We start from the raw sequence: 24,250 nt of genomic DNA on the forward strand, positions 1-24,250 counted from the left end.
AAAAGCTAGAAAAAGTATGAGAGCTTTAAGTACAGTAACTCTTCTTTGTATGGTACATTTCCTGTGCATTAAATGAAACCAAAAGTTTTAAATTTACATATTTATGTAAGTGAATGGGAAGACCATATGTTCATGAAGATATAAAGAAGGGATTAAGTCCACTCGCTTTAAGTAGCAATACTAATAATATTTTTCAAACTTCAGGTGAATAAGTTTCTTATTTCATAATTAAGTCAGGAATTTCTCAGTTATTCATGGAAAAAAATTTATATTTTATGGTTTTTCAGAAAGAAAAATATTCATCCATTTGTGTCGAGAAAACCACTGTGTCTTACCCATTTTATTTGTCCACAAAGAGAATCTATAAATTCTGTAACTGGGAAGCTAGCTGTATACTAAAAAGTGAACACACTAGAACTAAGTACTTAAAAATCAAAAACTCCACAACTGCAGCTTTATAGTAAGAAATATTCCTCTGTCTTCTAATTTATGTTATCCTGCCTGATGTAATCATATGCTGCTTACAATCACCTACGTAAACTGTTAGGCTCTAGTTTTTATGATGTGGTAATTTCTCTAGTTTAGTTTAATTACAAAATAGGGGGGCAGCCTGGGTGGCTCAACGGTTTAGCACCGCCTTCAGCCCAGGGCGTGATCCTGGAGACCTGGGATCGAGTCCCGTGTTGGGCTCCCTGCATGGAGCCTGCTTCTCCCTCTGCCTGTGTCTCTGCCTCTCTCTCTCTATCTCTCATGAATAAATAAATAAAATCTTTAAAAAAATAATTATAATATAGGAGTGATACCTCATTGATGATATCTACTTTTGAATATGAGGCATTTCATAATATTTCCTCCTCCCTTTTATGGATTATTTTTAAAATTTCCTTATGATATGGTAATTTATTATTTATCCTACCCTAGGTTTTTCCAAATATATGAGATCAAAATAAATTTTAATATTAATCATTATTGATACATGTATGGCAATAATCATATAAATAAAACTGCTTTATGCTTCAAATATTAAGGTCAATATAGAATTAGTACTCATAGGTGTTCATCACTGCATGGTCAGCCTGAAAAAGAGTAACTAGAGCATAGCAGTTGTTCACTGAGTATTTCAGAAATAAATGAATGAAATATTTTTTGCTGTGGCAAAAAAATATAGCATTCATGATTTCTTTCCTTAATAAAGAGTAATATAAAGATATTTCAAAAACTAATATTTTCAGGCTCTCATAACTTGAAAATGAATTGTTCTACCTACAGAACTTATGACTCACTCATTATATTTTAATAAAAGATAACAAATCAATTTTCTACTTAATATCTACATTCCCCTAAATTCTTGACAGATCCTGATACATAAAATGACCTAAAATAGGTATATAATTGTAGAGATTTCACTTTCAATTATTCTAGAATTCAACACGTCTACTTATGGTAGACTGTAATTACAGAAATAGTGAAAGCAGTGAATCTTCTTGGTTTTGCTTTTTTGCAGAACATCTGTTCAGTGATAAAAACTTAAATCTCTTTAATCTGAATAAATAATATCATTTTAAAAATCAGGTGCAAAGAGACTGAATCTGAGATATGATTACTGGATTAAATGAAGCAGAATTTAACTTCTAGTAGCTCATGTACCATTACAACACCAGTTTATTACAGTTAGCTTTGTATAAGGGACACGACATTCCATCTAAAAGTTAATCAACAGCTAAAATGTTATCGTTCATGCCATGTTATAAAGCCATATAAAAAATCCTTTTAGTTTAGTACTTGTTTTTATGATTAAAGTACATTATCATTAGTAGTAAGATACCAAAAATAGAAATGAATTAGAACACTAAAACTAGAAAAAAAACCTATATGTTAGTTATCAATAATCTTTGCTTCAGGTCCAAGTTTGACAATAACTATTATATATAGTAGGAGCCCTAGACTATATTCTTCATACATGTTATTTTAAAACACAACAATCCTATCCAATAGATACTACTCTTCCCAGTTTAAAGAAGGCTCAGAAAGGTCACGCACCACACCCAAGGTCATACAGCCAGTAAATGGCAGAAATAAAATCAGGACCCTGATCTTACTTGATATAGAGTTTGTTAGTACTTTATTGAATTATATTCGAATAATTTTACATTAATTTCCTTTTTAATACATTATATCTAAACTGTGTAGCTAGCAGTCACATGGACATAAGATTAACATTCAGTTGGACTTACTTATTCATCGATTTATCCATCCTCCCACTCATCCACCTCACAGTCAAGTCATGAAAACTGCTATTGCCTAACAATATGTAAAGAAGTATAGAAAATAGGCAGGCCCGATTTCATGTGCTGAAGGCTGAAAGTGAGAGATTAATATAAGCAAAATGAATTCATCACTGGGTGAAATTCTAGAGGAGTAAACTTTCATCTTCTAAAGGTCTTCTCTAGAAAGACTTTCCAAAGATAGCAAGTGGGTGATCAAGGTCAAGATCAAGATCAAGATCAAGATATGAAGCTAAGAGATTAGAAAATCAAAGAAGAGAGTCATAGGTTAGTAGCAGTAGCGAATAAAGACACCAGCATAAACCACCTCCCAGAGTCATTACAAGAGGGCATTTATAACACTTCTGCATTTAGAGGCACATTCCTAAATATTTTTCAACTTTATACTGTATGCTTGATGCTTCAAAGAAAAATTAAATATTTGAGATTGTTGCTTGAGCAGTGGTCAAGAGAATTACAATGTCCTTTACATTTCTAATCCTATTAATCCATGGCTGGGCACCACCAGCATTGTCTAGGGGCCCTGCAAAAAGGCAGAACATCGGTGTGCCTGGGTGGCTCAGCCGGTGAAGCAATTGCCTTCAGCTCAGGTCATGATCTCAGGGTCCTGGGATGGAGCTCTGCATGGAGCCCTGCATCAGATCTGCAATAAGCAGAACGTCTGCTTCTCTCTCCCTGCTCATTCTCATTCTCTCTCTCCTTTCTTATATAAAGTAAAATCTTAAAAAAAAAAAAAAAAAAAAAAAGCAGAACATCGAGACTGGTTACCAGACCCAATGAATCAGAATTAGCATTTTAACAAATTCCCAGGTGATCTGTATGCACAATACAGTTTCAGAAGACCTGCTCTAAGAAGCAAAAGGAGTAATCCTTACTTTATATATATTCACAAGAGTTTCACAAAAGGAACATAGTGGATAGGAAAAGAAACACCAAGGAGACACGTGCACACATCTTAACTTCCTTGGTGCTCTTCTCATTGAACAGAGCAGATGAAAGAGAAGGCACTGCTGTTTTTCTACTTTCAGCTTACTTTAGAAATAAGTACACGATAGGCATGAAGTTGTCACTCGTTCCTAACTCAAACAGATATACATAAGAAAAATTACCCAAAATAAAAGTTAGTAGCTAAAGTTATCAATTCAGAAAGGCTGCACCAACACCTTAGGGAAGTAGAAAAATGAATGATTCCAGAGATAACCTAGCCAAAGAAAATATTAATAGAAGAGCTAACGAGAGACTCTCTATGTACTTCTACAGATCTGATGGATATGAAAAATACGTTGTCTAGGAAAGAAAGGAACTTCAGAGATGCCTGGGTAGCTCAGTGGTTGAGTGTCTGCCTTTGGCTCAGGTTGTGATCCCGGAATCCTGGGATCGAGTCCCACATCAGGCTCACTGGAAGGAGCCTGCTTCTCCCTCTGCCTGTGTCTCTGCCTCTTTCTCTGTGTCTCTCATGAATAAATAAATAAAATCCTTTAAAAAAGAAAGAGAGAGAGGAACTTCAAAGTGGTTTTTGTTCCTTAGACTGCTTTTTCACACCCCAAGATCTTTTTAAAGCCCACTATCTTATTATCCTTTTAGAGCACACCCTGAAATTTTATTTACAGCAATTATCAAAATCTGTAGTAATGTATTTATCAGTACATTTATTGGTTTAAAGCCACTTTGTGGGCAGCCCCAGTGGCTCAGCAGTTTAGCGCCGCCTTCAGCCCAGGGCCTGATCCTGGAGACCTGGGATCGAGTCCCACATCAGGCTCCCTGCATGGAGCCTGCTTCTCCCTCTGCCTGTGTCTCTGCCTCTCTCTCTCTCTCTCTCTCTCATTAATAAATAAATAAAATCTTAAAAAAAAAGCCTTTTGTATATCAAAGTCAGCTCCATAACGTCAAGGACTGAGGTTTCTTTCTGTCTCTTTAGTCCAACAACAAATATTGATCAATCATATTGGACAGATAAATATTTGCTGAGTGAATACATTTAAAAATCCACATATATTAACATGAATGTTTCTTTTCCTAGGCATCTGTCTATATCAAAAAATCTAAATAAATTCTATTGAATACATTTCAGTTTCAGGACCTAGCCAGATACATGTATTTTAATCATAAGTCCTTTCTAGTATCATGCTACTTGAGATATTCTCTCCTGTTCTTCTACACATGTATTAGTTTCTTTTTTATTAAGATTTTATTTATTTGTGAGAGAGAATGAGAGGGCATGAATCGGGGGAGGGGCAAATGGAGAGGGACAAACAGGGAGCCTAACTGGAGGTTCAATGCCCCTTTTTGTATTTACTTGAGAGAGAGAGAGAGAGAGAGAGAGAGAGAGCGCACGAGCAGGGGGCGGGACAGAGGGAGAAGCAGGTACCACTGAGAAGGGAGCCAGATGCGGACCCTGGGTTCATGACCTGAGCCAAAGGCAAGCACTAAAGGGACTGAGACACCCAGGTGCCTCCTACTGATATTTTTAAAGTTATATTTTAGAGAACCAATTGTAATTAAATATGAAAAAGGACACTGAGATCATGACCTGAACCCAAGACAGACACTTAACAGGCTGAGCCACCCAGCGCCCGTTAGTTTCTATCTTTTTTTTTTTTTTTTTTTTTTTTTAATTTTTATTTATTTATGATAGGCACACAGTGAGAGAGAGAGAGAGAGGCAGAGACACAGGCAGAGGGAGAAGCAGGCTCCATGCACCGGGAGCCTGATGTGGGATTCGATCCCGGGTCTCCAGGATCGCGCCCTGGGCCAAAGGCAGGCGCTAAACCACTGCGCCACCCAGGGATCCCCGTTAGTTTCTATCTTAATTTTAGTTGAAAATATAGGCTTTATAAACATAAACGATTCATAGCAGTTGGTGATTATTATTTCATATTTCAGGCCTATATGCACTGTGTTTATATAGCACATGACTAACTATGTTTCCACATAGAAATTCTAGAGTCTTCTATGGTAAGCCCTTCTTTCACAGCCCTTGTCAGGTACAGAGAAATCCACTACATTCCAAAAGGTGCCAGTAGGTGGTGTTGTGCCCAAGACTATAGCAAATTAACTGAATGTCAATTTAGGAATTTCCTACTCTAATTCAACACTAAATTCCCAGATTTTTCCACTCTTAGAAGCTTAATAATGGCTACAGGACCCTTGAACATGGCTTCAAGATATAAATCAAAGCTTTTTGTAGTGCTACACTGAGGGAGAAAATACCTTGAATAATTTTAATCAAGGAGATCTTTTAAATACATCCCCTCTCAAATGGGGCAATAATTCATCAGCAATTAAGACACAAAATTCCTGGATACAAAATATGTCTTCTACTGATATTTTTTCTACTGATATTTTTATGAAAGAATAATTTTTTAAAGATTTTATTTACTTGAGAGAGAGAGAGAGAGAGAGAGAGCGCACGAGCAGGGGGCGGGACAGAGGGAGAAGCAGGTACCACTGAGAAGGGAGCCAGATGCGGATCCTGGGTTCATGACCTGAGCCAAAGGCAAGCACTAAAGGGACTGAGACACCCAGGTGCCCCCTACTGATATTTTTAAAGTTATATTTTAGAGAACCAATTGTAATTAAATATGAAAAAGTATTATAAAGTTATAAAGTACCTGTTGTAGAGTATTCCAAGAGCCACATCGAAGAATTTCTAGGGTATTCAAAGGAGGCATCATGTTGACTGGGCATTTTACAGGTCTCTTCATTTTAACAATTTTCTTTTGTTGATTTTGTTTGAAAATTTCAAACCAAGGTTTAAATGATTTTATCCAAGCTAGCCTCTTTTCTTCAATAGAAGATAGAAGTGTTGGCTTTGGTAAAGAAGAGGTCACAATACTTTCACATTCACCTTTATTTTCATCACATTCTTTTGAGGTTTCTTTAGGTTGAGACTTAAGAGAGTTTATTCCTTTAAAAACTAAGGAGTTTTTTGCATTACAACTACCCATGTCTTCACAAAGAGCATTTCTATCTAAAATATAATCTTGCTCGTTTATTTTGCCTTCTATATTTATCATGGAATCACTACTGTTAAAAATCACAGCACTATTCAGAGTATTGCCTTTTGGGTTCTTCTCAGTTTCTTTGGATTTTAAGTCAATTTCTTTTTCTTGTATTACCTTTTCTCCTATAATTTCAGGATTTTCTAATTTTAGTGATTGTTGCTTCATTGAAATCACTGGAATATTATTCTCTTCATATAACGTTCCATTCTCTTCTGATATCTCTTCTTTTTCTTTTTGTATCTTACTCTGTTGACTATCTTTGATTATTTTCTGTGCTTCAATGTTTTTCACCTTGTTAATTTCTTGATTATATCCTAATATTACTATGTGGGTGTCTTGTCTCATATTCTCATTTATGGCAGGTTTCACATTTGCCCCTTTTTGTACTTGAGACTTTAATTCCTGCAGCTGAAACTGTTCTTTCACATTTTCTTTTAGATCTGGGTTTTCCAATTCAGTTTTTTTGTCTATATTTTCACATTTTCTTTCTTCCTTGACAATTTTTTCGGAGCATTGTTGTTTTGCCAAGTTCTCATTTTTTACTTCAATTTCTACCAAAATTGCCTGGTTTGTAGTAGAATCTTTTGATTGCATTTGTACTGATTCTTTTAATACAAGCTGCCTACCTACATCTTCTCTCTTATCTGATTTTTCAAGTAACCGGGGGCGAACATCTTCCCACTTCTTTGACTTTTCATCCCCTACCATTTTGGCAATATCATCCTTATTCTTTGATGTATCTTCAACAATTAAACTTTTGATATTATATTCACCTTTCTTTAATGCTCTACTTATTATTGCCTGTTTGCTTGCATCTTCTCTTAATCTTAATTTTTCTTTGTTTAGCAGTTGCTCTTTTTCTCTTCTCATGATGTTCTTTTTTTCTTCATATTCTTTTTCTCTCCTCCTCCTTTCCTCCTGCTTCTGCTTTTTTATCTCTTCTTCTATCTTTTGTTCCTCCTCCAATCTTTTTCGTTTTTCCTCTTCCATCTGTCGTATTTTTGCTTCCTTTTCTTTCCACTCTTGTGCTTTCCTTTTCTTACTTTCTATTCGTTCTTTTATGAGGGGAGCATATTTTTGGAAGGCCACAAATGCTTTATATTTAGCTTGGATTGTTACAGCTGCATTATGCTGCAGTTTTAATAAGCGCATTTTTTCTTTTTCTTGTAGATCTTTAAATCTTGTTCTTTCTTCTTCCATTTGTAAATGCAAGTTTTTAATAAATTCCTAAAGTAAGTAAAGGGGAAAGGAGAGAAAATGAGTAGGAAATATCAGTGAGGGAGACAGAACATGAGAGACTCCTAACTCTGGGAAATGAACAAGGGGTAGTGGAAAGGGAGTTGGGAGGAGGGTTGGGGTGACTGGGTGACGGACACTGAGGGGGGCACTTGACGGGATGAGCACTGGGTGTTATGCTATATGTTGGCAAATTGAACTCCAATAAAAAATATACTAAAATAAACAAACAAACTCCTAAAGTAAGATAAATAGTCAACATAAAGATATTATTACAATAACATCTAAAATATAGGCTAAAAACAAGTAATAAAATTGAATCAAGATGAAGTTACTATAAAATTCACTTCAAAGAAGTAAAGCTATTTCTTTTAAAGTATATTAATCTTTTAAAATATTTGAGAGTTTTGATCATGTTAGTAAGTTGATATTCTAATATTATAGCTATAATAAGCCACTCAGATGTAAATTGAGGAATTCCTTTAAGATAGAGAAAAAGCAAGAGAAACCACAAGCCAAAATTTGTGTAGGAGAAAAGGACTTCAAACTTTCTGAGATAGGAGTTCTGATAAAGGAGACTCCCAGAGCCAGCACAGAGACTGCAAAAGCAATAGACTTGGTGAGATTTATGATACCATGAAGGCAAGGTAAAACATACATATGAGCAATATGAAGAACTAGCCTAGTCACACATTTTATCCTTTCTCAAGTATTAAGAGAGCTGATAAGCATATATTGCATTAAATTAGATCATTTGGAGTTAGGTGAGAAAAATATCATTATCACTAGAGTCCTAAAATAAAAGTAAACAGATCAATAAAATTCATCAAGAAAAAATAAAATAAAATTCAGCAAGTATTTGAGGAAAATCTTAAAAAACTATAGAATTATAATTTTATATAAGCATATTCACTCACTAAACCAGTTTATTTTAATTTTAGGACATTATATTTCAAAGAGAATTTCTGATGATAATTTTTAAAGCTTTAATAAATTAAATCCTATATAAGGTAGGCAATATTATTTTAAAATGTCCATTTCAGAGGCAACTGGGTGGCTCAGTGGTTGAGCATCTGCCTTTGGCTCAGGTTATAATCCGGAGGTCCTGGGATCGAGTCCTGCATCAGGCTCCACACAGGGAGTCTATTTCTCCCTCTACCTGTCTCTGCCATTCTCTGTCTCTCATGAATAAATAAAATCTTTTAAAAAATGTCCATTTCAAGTATAATAATTTATTTCAAAAAAGAATGATTATTGTGATGATCAAGAACAAGAAATAGATACCTCATGTTGTTTAAATTTCTCTTTCCATATTTTCTCTTCTTTAATGAGTTCATCATTCATCTTCTCCTGTTCTTGCTGAACATATGGTAATATTAAGTTATTATATTCAAATATCAAATAACATTATGTTCATTATATTCAATTCTTACAACCTATATTTGTAAAAACATATTTAAAGTTAATAACTCACCCAATGATTCTCTGTTTTTAGTACTGGGATAACAACTTTAATCTCAATATAAAGTATCACATAAATGATATCTAGTGTTCCCATTTTGAGCACATAAAGATGTTTGCAACCTGGGAATGTTATTTGAGAATGTTTATTCACATAATAAAATGCATTGGCTAGATATGCTGTTGGCAATGCAAAAATTACAAATAATATTTGCAAGATGAGTTTTGCATTACAATTTTTCTTTCCACACCATCCCAATTTAACTCACATAATCCAACATTTCAGTGGATAGTGATTTTCTTGATTAGTATCTATTTTGTGAAGGATCTGCAGAATAAACAAGATCTTTTCCTCTAAAATTTTACCTTTCATATGGGAACTCTATTGCAAGTTTGCATATTACCTCAAATTTAGCAGGGTAAATTTATCACAAGAGAAGACTATCAAGGATCACAGTAGAAAAGGTGCTATAACTAGAAGATCATGAAAAGCTGCACATAGAAGATTGTATTGAAGGCATTTATTAAATGTTTTCAACTAGGAAAATGATTGTAGCTCTGTTTTTAGGAAAATTAAAAGCCTACATTAAAGTTAAAGACAGAAAGCCAAGGAGTCACTAAAGAGATCAATGAGGTAGGTATTAGACAAGCCCATGTAAGAATCAAGGAGGGCTTTCTGTAGATAGAGTGGCCTGAGAACAGATACAAAGACAATGTCAACCTGAAATTGCTACAAATGGCCAACTGTCTGAAATAAAGGAAATGGGAATATTTCTTTGGACATAATCTTATAGGATGAGAATTAAGCAGAGAAATAAATCCTTCTGACAGCACTATGGTGAGTGAGTTTGTGGAATACAAGACCAAAAGTAGAGAGATCAACTAGAGACTTTAGTGAGTAAGCCAAGCTAGGACATGCTAAACTACAGAATAACAGTAAACAGGTGAGTGGATGAGAAGATGGATAATATAACTATTAGAGGGAAGAGCTGAAGATGGTCCTTATCTTTCTACCTTTCTAGTGTAGCTCATCAAAATAACAAGTACCAAAGGAGAAGCACAATTTAGAAAGACAATGCCCTCAGTTCTAGACACATTAATTTCTGAGTGTCAAGTACCTATAGGAGAGTTATGTAGTTCATTTTTTTGTTATAAATATAGATTTGTAAAGAGAAAGTTTGGACTAAACAGGGAATCTGGGAACTCTATATTCACAATGGGCACCACTATTAGAAAATAACCAATCAAGAGCATACAGGTCATACTACTGATTGGATCTGTGCTGTCATCTTCATATATGAAGGGTAGCAAATGAAAACATTAACTGGTAAAATAAATATTTCAAAGCTCTAAGATAATAATTCTTCATATAGAAGTGTCCTTTTGTCCACAGATGAAATACAGCTATAGAAGTTGACATATCAAATACCCTCTTTAACATCAAAGTAACATAACATCATGGAAAAACAAATAAATAGATGTACTTCACAAATATGAACTATGTAGTCTCTTCTGTTTGTAATATATGCCATAAAAGTAATTATATCTATTAATCTTTTAAATTATCTAAATCATACACAGGACATCTTGATTTTAACTGAAGACATGAATTAAATTATGTTTCATGTATGAGATCTGAACATTAAAACATAAGATAGTAATACTTAAAAAAAATATAGATTTGTTTCTGAACGGCTATGGTTGTAACTATTATCGAGAAAGTATATGAAGGACAAAAAGGACAAAGGAAGAAATCCTTAATAGTACCATATTTAAGAAGAGAGAGAGAGACAGAGACAGAGAAGGCTAGAATGGATATAAAGGAGGAACTGCCAAACATATAAGCAGAGAATCAAGGTGGTGTATTCACAGAGAAGTCAAGGAAAAGAGAAATGGTTAACAATCAAATTCTTATTGGCATAAAATGCTACAGAGGACACTCTAAAAACTGAAAAAGAATATGTGAGTATGGAAACTTATAAATCACTGGTTATTTTTGTCAAGAGCAGTTTCATTTAGTCAAATGGTGGTGATATATACCTAGTAGGTTTGGGATTCAACGAGAGATGAAGACATAAATGTAGCAAAAATTACCCTTTAGGAGGCCTATGATAAGTAGAGCTAAGAAGCAGCTAAAGTAAGACTTTGAACAAAGGTAATCTCATGATTTTTCTTTTGTTTTGTTTCTAGGATGGGAAAACTGAATTTGCTTATAAACAACAAGAGGAAGTTGACAGGAGTGTTTCAGCATACAAACTAAAACAAACAAAAAAGTAGGGGTAAACTGAAAAATAATAGAATGTGGAGCAGAATGGGGAAAGCTAACCTTTAGCAGAAGAAACCTTTCCTACTGAGTGTGGAACAAGGACAAGAAAAAAAAAAGCGAAGTGAATACAGAGGTTGGTGCAAACTAGATAAGAGGATTAAGAAGAAGTTCGCAATTGATGCAAAAATGTTATGTGATCACTTGCCAATAATGAGGAGGGAGAACTTAGGTAGAACTCTTTAGGAAAGAAATTTACAATAGCTATTTGGGAGAATGGAACAGGAAGCTAACAAAGGACACAGAAAAGAACTATTAAAAGTAAGTAAATTACAAATTTACAATCCGTCTTTATAAAGTTATGGCATGATCCCATTGGTAACGTTTTCAGCCCTAAGGCATGACAAAGCATACATTTAATGAAATCTTAAAGTATTTTAAACTATAATTTTATGATAAAGCACAAATTACTAGTTCAGAAACTAAGAATTCTTTGAAGGTGAGGCCCAGGTATTGGATCTCTTTTGTCATCTAAGCACATAGCTGAATGCTTTGCCATTGAGGTAGTCCATGTTTTTGTTTGTTTGTTTGTTTTAAAGCAATTAAAAATGGTAGTTTAGGTGAACAGAATTTAAAAGTCAGATGTTTTCTTAGCCTGAAAACACCACTACTAATCAATAGCAATGATGCATTTAAACATAAGACGGCACTACTACAATAATCTATATTATATTAAAGCCATTCTAGGGTAAAGCTTCTGACTTTTGGAAATAACCACTTAATCTGGTCTGTGGAAAGGAAAATATAACAAAAGGAAAGTTAATGATCTATAGTTCACACTACTAGAAAAAGCCACAGGCAAACTAGGTCTAATGTATAATTGCTTATATATATAATCAGGAAATGAAATGTACTCAACATGGACAGTGAGAATACACTGGACTGCCTCTGTGATCACATGTCAATGTTCTCTATATGCAACACTCAAAATTAGTAAATGTGGGTAATATGTAAGACCGAGAAGTCACTCCTGCTTGTTATCTACACATTCTAAGGATCCTGATGGCCATAAAGTGAGGTCCTAAAAATCCACCAGTTTCTCAATATACCACTACCATGATCTAGGGATGTGGACCACCTGGGGTAGGGTTAGGAGGCAACAAAAACAAAAACAAAAACTCCTTTATACCAAAAAATTTCTAGTCCCAGGAATTTGCTCAATTGTGGGAGCAAGGCACAGAGCATTAACTCCATGGGTGAACTGCTACAACCAATTATGTTTTATGTAATTGCTATACATTAGACCACATATCAAGGACATTTCATGATCTAGAAAATTCTGTTGCATTCTTATATGATTAGAAGAGTATGAAAAAGCAACAGTTCATGTGTAAATATCAGCCTTTCTAGGACAATCTTCGTAATTTAATTGACCCTAGGGGCCCTGGAGATCCAAAGAAGCATCTGAAATTTCAATGAATTTTAATAAGTTTTAAATAAATTAATTTAATTAATTTAAATAAATTTATAAAATTAAATTTAAATAAAATTTTGAATTCCAATAAATTCAATGAAAACTAATCAGGAAGTCCATAGAAATAGTTACTACAGTCAATTGCTGCAATTATCAGGAGAACTTGGGATGCCTGGGCGGCTTAGCGGTTAAGTGCCTGCCTTTGGCCCAGGGTGTGTTCCTGGAGTCCTGGGATCAAGTCCCACATCAGGCTCCCTGCATGAAGCCTGCTTCTCCCTCTGCCTGTGTCTCCGATTCTTTGTGTCTCTCATGAATAAATAAATAAAATCTTTAAAAAGCGGGGGTGGGGGGAGCCCCGGTGGCTCAGCAAGCAGTTTAGCACAACCTTCAGCCTAGGGCATGATCCTGGAGATCAGGGATCAAGTCCCACATCGGGCTCCCTGCATGGAGCCTGCTTCTCCTTCTGCCTGTGTCTCTGCCTCTCTCTCTCTCTCTCTCTCTGTGTGTCTCTCCATGAATAAATGAATAAAATCTTTAAAAAAGGGAGTACTTAAACCCCATAGAATAGAGCTCAATCCATACCATAATCTAAAAGCATCAGTACTATTCAGAAGTAGTTACCAATTCAAAAAGTGTATTAAAAAAGCCCAGATATCCATTGACAGATGAATGTGTGTATATGTACATATATGTATATATTGTATATTGCATATACTGTATATATTATATATTGTGTATATTGTGTATAACATACATATATATGTGTGTGTGTGTGTATATATATATATATATATATACATACAATGGAATATTACTAAACCTTCAAAAGAATGAAATCTTGTCATTTGCAACAACATGGATGGAACTAGAGGATACTATGCTGAGCAAAATAAGTGGGTCAGAGAAAAATATATTATTTCACTTATATATGGAATTTAAGAAACAAAACAGATGAACACAGAGGAAGGAAAGGAAAAATAAAATAAGATGAAAACAGAGAGGGAAGCAAATCATAAGAAACTCCTAACTATAGGAAACCAACGGAGGGTTGCTGGAGGGGAAGTGGGTGGGGGATGGGGTAATTGAGTGATGGGCGTTAAGGAGGGCACTTGAAGTCATGAGCACTGGGTGTTATATGCAACTGATGAATCACTAAATTCTACCTCTGAAACTAATAATACAGTGTATGTTAACTAAACCAAATTCAAAGTAAAAAAAAATTTTAAAGAAAAAAATGTATAAAAAACAAAAAAAAAATTAAAATACCCTTTACCTTCTGAATATTCTCTAATTTCTTCTTTTCAACTTCAAATTGTTTCATCCAGCAATGTCTCTTTTCTTCTTCTTCTTGAAATTGCGTTTCTTCTCTATCTCTTTGAGCTTTGAGAGTTTCTTTTTCCTGGTCTTCCAGTTCTTTCTGTTTGTCTTGCCAAGCCTCAAAAGACTGCCTACATCTTTCTTCCACTTCACAGTATCCAAAATTTATATCAGCATCATCTGTATTCATGAAGAGAAATATTATTATTCTTTTTTTTTTTATTCATAGAGACACACAGAGAGAGAGAGAGAGAGAGATAGGCAGAGGGAGAAGCAGGCAGAGGGAGAAGCAGGCAGAGGGAGAAGCAGGCTCCATACAAAAAGCCTGATGTGGGACTCGATCCCGGGTCTCCAGGATCATGCCCTGGGCTGAAGGTGGCACTAAACCACTGACCCACCTGGGCTGCCCAAATATTATTATTCTTAAAAGCAAATCTCTCCAGATGCCTGGGTGGCTCAGTCTGCCTTTAGCCCAGGGCATGACCCCTGGAGTTCCAGGATTGAGTCCCCTATCGGGCTTCCTGCATGGAGCCTGCTTCTCTCTCTGCCTGTGTCTCTGTCTCTCTCTCTCTGTGTGTCTCTTATGAATAAATAAATAAAACCTTATCAAAAAAAAACCTCTCAAAAGTGACCTAATATAAAGTATAAAAGTAATTTTGAAGTGAAGAAATAAGGGCAATCTATTACGAAAGTAAAAATGATAATATGCAAAAAAAATACATGTTTGAATACACATAAAAATTCTGTTGCAGTCATATGCAGGGAAGTTCTATTGTAGTCATATACAAGGAAGTTCGTCAATAAAGAAATCACAACTTGACTTAAACTATACCACAAAATTTAATAAAAAATGTGTGTGTGTGTGTGTGTGTGTGTGTGTGTGTGTTGTAGCTAAGGGAATATAGTTAAAGGATACTTAAAAATCCAAGGCTGGGAGCACCCGGGTGGCTCAGTCAGTTAAGTATCTAATTCTTTATTTTTTTAATTTTTTTTATTTTTAGTATCTAATTCTTGATTCTTGGTTTTGGCTCAGGTTATGATCTCAGTGTTCTGGGATGATGCCCCACCTCAGGCTCTCTACTTGGCAGGGACTCTGCTTCTCTCCCTCTCTCTCTGCCCCTCCCCCTGCTCTCTCTCTCTTTCCCTAAAATAAATAAGTAAATCTAAAAAAAAAAAAAAATCCAAGGCTGAGCATATATGTTTCAGCCATCTCTCTATATATACATATTGATTTTAAATTTAAATAATTTAAAAAAATTTTGAACCCAGTTAATGTAGGAGGCATAAAAAACTATGAAAATATGAAATTAAACAAGTACAGTAAAGGCATAGTAATTTTCAAATATCATGATTATATTTTTCTAAATGCTAAAAGAAAACTGTCCAATTTTTTTTCAGATAACTATGGTCAATCACATAAAAATAATCAAAAATATCATTGAGCAGTTTGGCTCACCCGTCAAAACATGTTCATCCATAGGCAAATCATAAGAACCAGGCTCTGGAATAGAATCAGGACTATCACAATGGATTTTACTCCTCAGAAATTCTTCTTTTTCTATTTCAGATAACATCTAAGAGGTTAAAAGAGTACCAATAATTAAGAAAGAGTAAAGAAAGAGTAAAGCAATCATTTAAAAATATGTCAAGTTTATGTACACATATCTAAGCCTTTATTTACTTTGAATCTCTCTCAAATACAACTCTATAGCACACCAAAAGTATTATTCCCATAAGATTATTTTTCACCATCCTTGTTTTTCAGAAAAACAATGATTTTCTAATCACTCTCTGATATTTATCGGTAGTATTCAAATATACTACTTAAAAATCTAAAATGGCCAAGTATGGAAATAAAAGGTACAGCATTGGGACATAGTCAATGATACTGTAATAGCCTTGTATGGTGACAGATGGTAGCTACACTTGTAGTGAGCATAGCATGATGTATGGAGATGTTTTATTACCATGCTGTATACCTGAAGCTAATGTAAAATTGTGTCAACTATATTCAAATAAAAACAAAAAAAAATGCTTGAAAATCATTTCGAAGCATCTATACTAATGTTTGTGTTATTCCTAATACATTTCCATATTTCTTAATGATCTAATAAGTGATTGCTCATATATATAAATGGCTAATATCTATGTTTAAAAAAGAGAATTATTCTCTAATTTAACCTGAATTATGCAAAAGTCATAATGTTGATGAATACTTTTCCAAGACTTCTACCTAATTCTAGTTGGAAAGATAGAGGATCTCTATTTCAATGAAGTAGCATTATGATAATTCAAAATTAAATATTTCAAATCTGTTACCAAGAAAGAGAGTAAGAGACATATATATATACATATATATATTTGCGTGTATATACATATATATATTTATATGCAATTTTCAAATTATGTTAAACATCTTAGGAAGCAGGAGTTATGTAAAATTAGAGATAGCTGGTAAAATGAGAAGTAAAATGAGTCCAAGATGATGAACCTGTAGAAGAAATTTCTCAAATATATTTCTGGAGGTTTTAACCAAAAATGCTAGGCTCTCCTTTACTCTTACTTCTATAGGAGTGTTTATATTTAATTTCTTTAAACTAACAAGATGTTCTATTTGAAAATTTCCATGGGATATTTAAAGTCTACTAGGAACATAGTAGATTCCTAAGCAGGGTAATAAACATTATATTCATTGTTTCCCTTGGAGATTTTAGGGAAAAATATCACATAATATAGTTCTACTGTTTTATCTACATGCATTTTAAATTTCCAAGTACTGATGATTCAGATCACTATTTCTAATATTTTTTTAAATTGAAATTTGAGTTGTTACATATTACATGTCAGAGTAAACCATAAAGCCAAAAGTGATTTGCTTAAAAATAATTACTTTTTATATTTTTAAATTGGTTAACTTTATCTTTTTTTTTTTAAAGATTCATTTATTTATTTGAGAGAGAGAGAGAGAGAGAGAGAGAAAGAGAGAGAAAGAGTGCACACACCAGGAGGAGGGGCAAAGGGAGAAAGAATATTAAGCAAACTCCATGCTGACATGGGGCTCCATCCCAGGTCTGAGATCATGACCTGGGCCAAAACCAAGAGTCACTGAGTCAGACGCTTTAAAGGACTCTGCTACCCAGCCGTCCCAATCAGTGAACTGTCATCCTTCAAAAGAGGCAAATGTAAATTTCTAACTGTAATATTCAGTACTTTCAGTCAAAAATTGATCATATACCTTTATTAACTGTTCCGGATTTTCTTTATGTTCAGTTGATAATTCTATCCTTAAGTGCATGTGATTATTAGGAACTCTATAACTATAGTCTAGAGGGGAAAAAATGTTATAGCTTTAAATATTAGGGTAGGGTAAAACATATTAAAATCTCAAATTCTTTCATTATACTTTAATCTCAAATTCTATTATAGTATATTCTTGGTCAGTGACTCAAAACAATAGGAAAATAATGAAAAATAAAGAACAGAGAAAACCTGTAATGTTTGTTCTAAAAATAAAAGTGACAAATTTATAAAGCACTCTCTTGATCATCTTTCATATTCTAGACTGAAGTTGATACTGCAGTGACACCTTGATTAGAAATCAATAAAGGTTCAATTCTACTGCCACAAACTAGCAATAAACACAGTTTAATAAAAGTATGTTTATTTTAAAAGATTATAATTACTAACATGAATGAAGTTAGCTTTCATTCCTGATTTTATGAGTTTTTGTTGAATTTTATTGTCTTTTTATCCTCTGTGCAGATGCAGTTATTTTTTTTCCGTATTTAACCAATCTGCTCTTTCATGGTAATCTTCATTAACAGTAAACTATTGTTCACGGATGACTATCTTGCTGGTAACTAACTACTCACACCTATTTTTTCAGACATTACAGATTTTCTTCTTCAACACCTATTCACAGCTTCACCAGCCTGCTTTCCCATGTGAGGGGGTTGAAAAGCAAAAATAACATTCTCCAGATTCCTTTGAAGCTAGGTTTCTAAGGGTGATTTAGGTTCTGCCAGTTGGAATTCCAATCCACTAAAGACCTCAGATAACATCTAACTGTGAATGCATACAGAAATTCAAGCAAGCATTGCCTAGCTAAGCTCAGGCAACCTACAGAACCATAAGAATATGGTTATTTTAAACCACTCAGTTTGTTTTTCAGCAATAAATAACCAAAACTTCTACCTCTACCAATAAAAACAAACACACAAACATCCCCAAAACCCTTTTGCTTAAATCAGCTGAAATAGTTTCTGTCTACAACTAAGAGCCCTAACCAATATATCTACATTTGTAAGTGAAATTAGCCTCTGGTTACTTTTGTGTGTATGCTATGCTTGTACAGATTTATATTTGTATTTGAAATATGCAAATTTTTATAAATGAAATAGTATATAATCTGCAGATTTGTTTATCCTTTATGGATTGTAAGATTTCAACTGTAAAACCATACTCATTTCTTTTTTTCCTTTTCTTAAAACTCATACTAATTTCTAAGGACATTTGAGAAGGAAACTTTTTCCACTTTCTTGCAAGATTTTTTTTTTTTTTTTTAATTTTTATTTATTCATGATAGTCACAGAGAGAGAGAGAGGGGCAGAGACACAGGCAGAGGAAGAAGCAGGCTCCATGCACCGGGAGCCCGACGTGGGACTCGATCCCGGGTCTCCAGGATCGCGCCCTGGGCCAAAGGCAGGCGCCAAACCGCTGCGCCACCCAGGGATCCCTCTTGCAAGATTATTGATGTAATCATGTTTCCCACTTTTTTGAAGCAATTTTGATAATTTGAATTTTCTTCAAAAAATATTCTATTGAGACTAACAAACTTATTTGATCAGAACTATACAGGAGATTTCATAATCTCTAAACCACTGCTAGACTCATAGTTATATAACTTTTCATGTAACTAATTTTTTACAATGTGTTTCCTTTTATTTTTTCTTAATTAGGCTATATAATTGCCAATATATCTATAATATATTTTCATTGTATAAACTTTAATAAATATATACAAAATCCCCTATAACTCAACTACAGATAATCACTGCCAAAACTTGAAGCATCTACATAAAGTAAGTCTCTATATATCCATTCACACAAGTGCTCAGAACAAAAGTCTTGGAGTCAATTTCCTCTCCTCATTTTGTGTCAATCCATCCTTTTGGATCTTTTGGTTCTTTTTACTTTAAAAATGGTTTCTAGAATATGCTTATTTTTCATCATTTCCACTCCAATCACTCTCATCTCTAACCATACTATTACAACAGTCTTGTAGTAGACTCTTGCTACCTCAGGTTATCTTTTTTATGTAATCACTAGAATAATTGCCTCAAAAATGTGTCAGATACCATCACTCCTTATGCAAAAAACCTTCAATACACAGAGTAGAATTCAAAGTCCAGATCATGATCTATAAGAGCTCTATATGATCTGAGCCCCAGATGATCTGTGCCTTGGCCTTCACAGAGCCTTCTTTCTGGAACACTGGCTCTCTAGATATCCATGTGGCTCATCTTCTCATTTGCTGAGACATCCATGTGGTTTTCCTTCTCAGTCATTGCTCAGATATCACCTCCTGAGAGAGGACTTCCCTGACTTACCCTATCTAAAACAGCAACCTCCAATCTCTATCCCCTATCTTAATTTTTTTCCTTCATAGACGTAATCGTTATTAAAATATTACATATTTATTTGTTTATAGTCTATCTCTCCACACTGGATAATTAGAATAGGAAAGCAGACTTTTGCCTATTTTGTTCTCTGTTATATTCTCAGTGGCTGAAACAGGTCCTTTCACACAATAATATTTGTTGAATGAATGCCTATGAATACCCACATTGTAATATGTACCCATATTTGCATAAATGAAACTGATTTTTATAATAACTTTAAATGCTATATCATGAATATTTTTATTTCATTAAATATTATCTAAGCCATCTTTTCTAATGAATGTTGTTGGACACACTGAGAACCGTTGAACATTTAGGCTGCTGTGATTTTTCATTATAAACCAAGCCATGATTAATTCTAATTAAATCTTTGATCATTCTATTATTCTTAGAATAATTCCAAGAAGTAAATTTGGTCAGTTAAAGCAAATAAAAATTGTTAGTTTTCTGGGCAGCCCAGGTGGCTCAGCGGTTTAGCGCCACCTTCAGCCCAGGACGTGATCCTGGAGACCTGGGATGGAGTCCCACATCAGGCTCCCTGCATGGAGCCTGCTTCTCCTTCTGCCAGTGTTTCTGCCTTTCTGCCTCTCTCTCTCTCTCTCTCTCTCTCTCTGTCTCTCATGAATAAATAAATAAAATCTTTTAAAAAATTGTTAGTTTTCTGGTGTAAATTATGTTTTTCTCAAAAGATGTATAAACTAATACTTCTAAAATATTCCTGTCACTAATTTCCTTGTCCTTAATGCAAAGTAAGGATGACTCTGGAACAACATGAGGGTTATGAGTGACAACTCCCCACGTAGTCAAAAATCTGCATATAACTTTCGATTGCCCAAAACACATCTACTAACAGCCTGTTGTAGACCAGAGGCTTACTAATAACATAAACAGTCTATTAATATATATTATGTATGTATTATATACTGTATTCTTACAATAAGGAAAGTTAGAGAAATAAAAATGTTAAGAAAATCACACAAAAGAGAAAATCTATTTACAATACTGTACTATAAAAAATCTGCACATAAATTACCTGTGCAGTTCAAACCAACTGTGTTGTTCAAGAATCAACTGTAGTAGAATGTCTGGTTTTAATTAGGGCTGGTAAAACCAACTGTTGGTGGCTAGTATTTATTGGACATGTAAAGAAAGTAGTAAGGAAAATAAAATAAATGGATTATAATAAATTTAACAATCCAGTATATTATAAATATTATAGTTGGGAGAAATGCACATACATGTATATAACAGCAGATAATAAAAACTTCAAGCAGTATAATTTTCTAAGTTATAAATTATTCATGCTTACAAAAAACTTATCTGTCAAACAGATAAAAACTATACTTACTTAAAATATCAGTATCTTCCAAGTCCTGAAGAATGAGCTCTTCAACAGTTTTACTCTTATTCTTTATGATGTTAATGCAGTGAAGAACTGACTCAGGTAATTCATCTAAATCCTAAAATTTAAAAAAAAAAATAAAACAAACTGTTAAGTTATTTATTAAAACCATATATCAAAAATTTGATAAAAGTTTTGACACATCAAAACTTTGAGCAAACGTGTAAATGAGCTCAAACAACTATATTTGATTAAAATATGCTTTTTATTTTCAGATGATTATGAAATACATCCATGATTCTATTGGATTTCATATGCAAATGAAGAATTACAGAATTTTTTGTCTCACTTGAATTAGCTACGGATAAGAAGACATAATAATGTAAAAACTTTAACCTTCCAAAAGTAATATATAGGTTATTGCAGTCCTAATTAAAAGTCAAAGTATAATTACCTTTTGAAACTTAGCAAGTGAGGATTTTTTTGGAAAATGCTTTGTGGAGAAGGTTTTGAAAAAGTAAAACAAGGAATCTGACATGTTTGATACTTAATAAAAAACTACAAAACAGCAAAAATTAACAGAATAATGGAAAAGAATAGACAGCCTTGGATAGATTATATGTATAAACAACTAAACATATACAAAAGCTAAGATGAATCAATTAAGAGGTAGATTATATGCCAAGTGACATTAATAATATTAACTAAATATGTGCAGGAAAACTTCTATTTAGATCTATGTTTTATAACATACGTGAAAATAAATTCCCATTAGTTGAAGGATTTTGATATAAAAGAATGAATCTATGAATACATTTTCTAAGCACATAAACATTGAGGGAAATACACAAATGAAAAAATAATAGATTTGATTTCCAAAAAATAACTACTTCTATAGGTCTACAGATTTCATAATAATTTTGCTTTCCATATATATCTAATAACATTGGAAAGCTCATGATTTAAGTTTAAAAAAACCAGGATACAAATAAATAATTCTATGTGTAATATAATCCCAATTTTGCAAAGAAATGAACATATATACATGACTTCTTTTTATAAAGATTTATTTATTTATTCATGAGAAACACAGACAGAGAAGCAGAGACATAGGCAGAGGGAGAAGTAGACTCTCCAGAGAGAGCCGGATGAGGGACTCATCTTGGATCTCGGGATCACACCCTGAGCAGAAAGCAGACACTCAACTGCTGACCAACCTATGCATCCCTGACTTCTATCTTCAATGTACTTTCGATATTTAAATATCTAATAATATGCATTTTTAAAAAGTGATCCTAAGTTTAAAAAATGAGATAACTATGAAAAATACACTGAGAAAAGTTTAATATTTCTCCTGCAAAGTTAATTCCAGTTAAAAGGTTCTTGAAAGCCCAGCATTTAACACTTACTGTATCACTATTATCACTCTGGGTGTCTGATTTTGAATCACTATCAACATCATCTTTTTCTAATGAAGAAATGCTGATTTTATCCAATTCAGCTTCTATTTCTTCTTTGAGCTTTTTATCATCATCATCATTTTCCATCATCCTTCATAATAAACAAAGAACCATTTTAAGAAAATTGAAGAGGCTAAAATGAATAAAATCTATGGGTTTTTAAAAGTGTGATACCAATCTGACACATTCTGTGTAAATATGTTTTCACCTAGGACATTTTTATCATATCTTAGTTGTACCATATATTAAAGAAGATTGTTTTTTCTCTCCATTAACTTATTATGTCTCTACGTTTGACTATAACATGATCAACTCTAATAATACTCTCTCATTCTCTAAGGGGAAAGTCACATTAAATGGCCTGTCTTAGCTTCCTGAACCAAGAAATGTCATAGTAAAATTCATCCTCGTGGAATAATTGCTTCTGAACAGCTTGAATATTCAGATTAGAAACCTCATAAGAAAAAAAAAAAAGGAATACTCATTAGGGAACAACCTAAGTCTATACATGGGACAACATATTGGTTAGTTTTAACTCATTAGCTCAAGTTGTCAATTTTACTAGAGATAGCCACATGTGTTTAGCAACAATATATTGTAATAATGGATAATATATGGCTTATAAGATCACTATTTATATTATTTAAATCTTTAATGCTTGTGATAGGTATCAATCAAGCAGTACATTACAGAATATCTTTACATAATCATTACCATCATCAACTGGCTTCCATGTATTGAGCACCTGTGACAAGCCAGGCACTAGAAGACACTTTGTAAGATTGATAATCATCAGAGAAAATTAACAGATATAACGTCATTATAGTCATTGTATTGATAAGAAAACCAAAGTTTGTAGTGTCTACTTAACTGCATGTAGTCATTATGCTAATAATTAATGGGGACAGGGCCCTACTTGAGAGATCCTGCACCCAAAGCCAGTGCTCTCCCCACTATGAAATGATCTCTAAACTTAGTCAAGCTCTTGATCTGCCCGGCAATCCTTTAGAATATTCCCTGATCCAACAGTCTTCAAATTGCGATGTTAACTCATAGCGGATCAAGAAATTAATTCAGTGGCGTTTCATCATAAAGTTTTAATGATGGAATAGGATAGAGAAGATTAGAGTAGGTCAGAAAAGAAACTATAAATGTACCATATATGTTAAAGATAAAAAAATTCATTTTAAAAAAGCTTTTGTTTCATTTGTAAGTGGGCATATATGTACTCATGTGTGCTGGGCTGCAGTGTAATGTGTAAACTGGTTTCTTTTAATGTGGGTCTTGGTTTAAGAAAACAAATTTGAAAATCACTGCACTTGTCAATTCTTATTTTCCAGACTATTCCAAACTTTCATTCTTTCCTCAAGTCCCTGAGCTTTCCAGTACTATCTTCTTGATTCTTCTTTCTTTCCTACCGGCCTGCCTGCTTTCCTTTCTCTTTTCCTTCTTTCATTCATCTCAGAATCAGCTTTTTGGGAGCCAACCAGATACATTAACATCAGTGCTGGGGGCTATATTGATTAAATAAGACAAGTAGCCTGTGTTCATAGTTTATAGTCTAGTTAACAAAGAAAATGAGATACCCTCATTTTCCTATTTCTTTTCCCAAAATCTTGTCATATTCATCTTACTTAGAAAGTAACCCCTCCCTAATAAGTGTAATTTTCTGCCTATTCTCTGAAACTGACAATTTTTCACCATTAAACTGTGCTCTACCCACTATT

General features: G+C 33.7%; 1 protein-coding gene across 1 annotated transcript in view; it reads right to left on the minus strand.

The window, feature by feature from the left end:
* Positions 1-22,613, minus strand: part of LRRIQ1 (leucine rich repeats and IQ motif containing 1) — a 197,397-nt gene extending 174,784 nt beyond the window's left edge. The window contains exons 1-7 of the mRNA XM_041738854.1: positions 22,473-22,613; positions 21,070-21,181; positions 17,276-17,364; positions 15,497-15,614; positions 13,997-14,220; positions 8,810-8,884; positions 5,897-7,516 (exon numbers count right to left, since the gene is read on the minus strand). Of these exons, the coding sequence (XP_041594788.1) occupies positions 5,897-7,516; positions 8,810-8,884; positions 13,997-14,220; positions 15,497-15,614; positions 17,276-17,364; positions 21,070-21,181; positions 22,473-22,613 (2,379 nt within the window). The remainder of the gene's footprint in view (positions 1-5,896; positions 7,517-8,809; positions 8,885-13,996; positions 14,221-15,496; positions 15,615-17,275; positions 17,365-21,069; positions 21,182-22,472) is intronic.
* Between the last annotated feature and the right edge of the window lie 1,637 nt (positions 22,614-24,250).

Source organism: Vulpes lagopus, chromosome 23, assembly GCF_018345385.1.
Source record: "Vulpes lagopus strain Blue_001 chromosome 23, ASM1834538v1, whole genome shotgun sequence".
NCBI classification, from domain to species: domain Eukaryota; kingdom Metazoa; phylum Chordata; class Mammalia; order Carnivora; family Canidae; genus Vulpes; species Vulpes lagopus.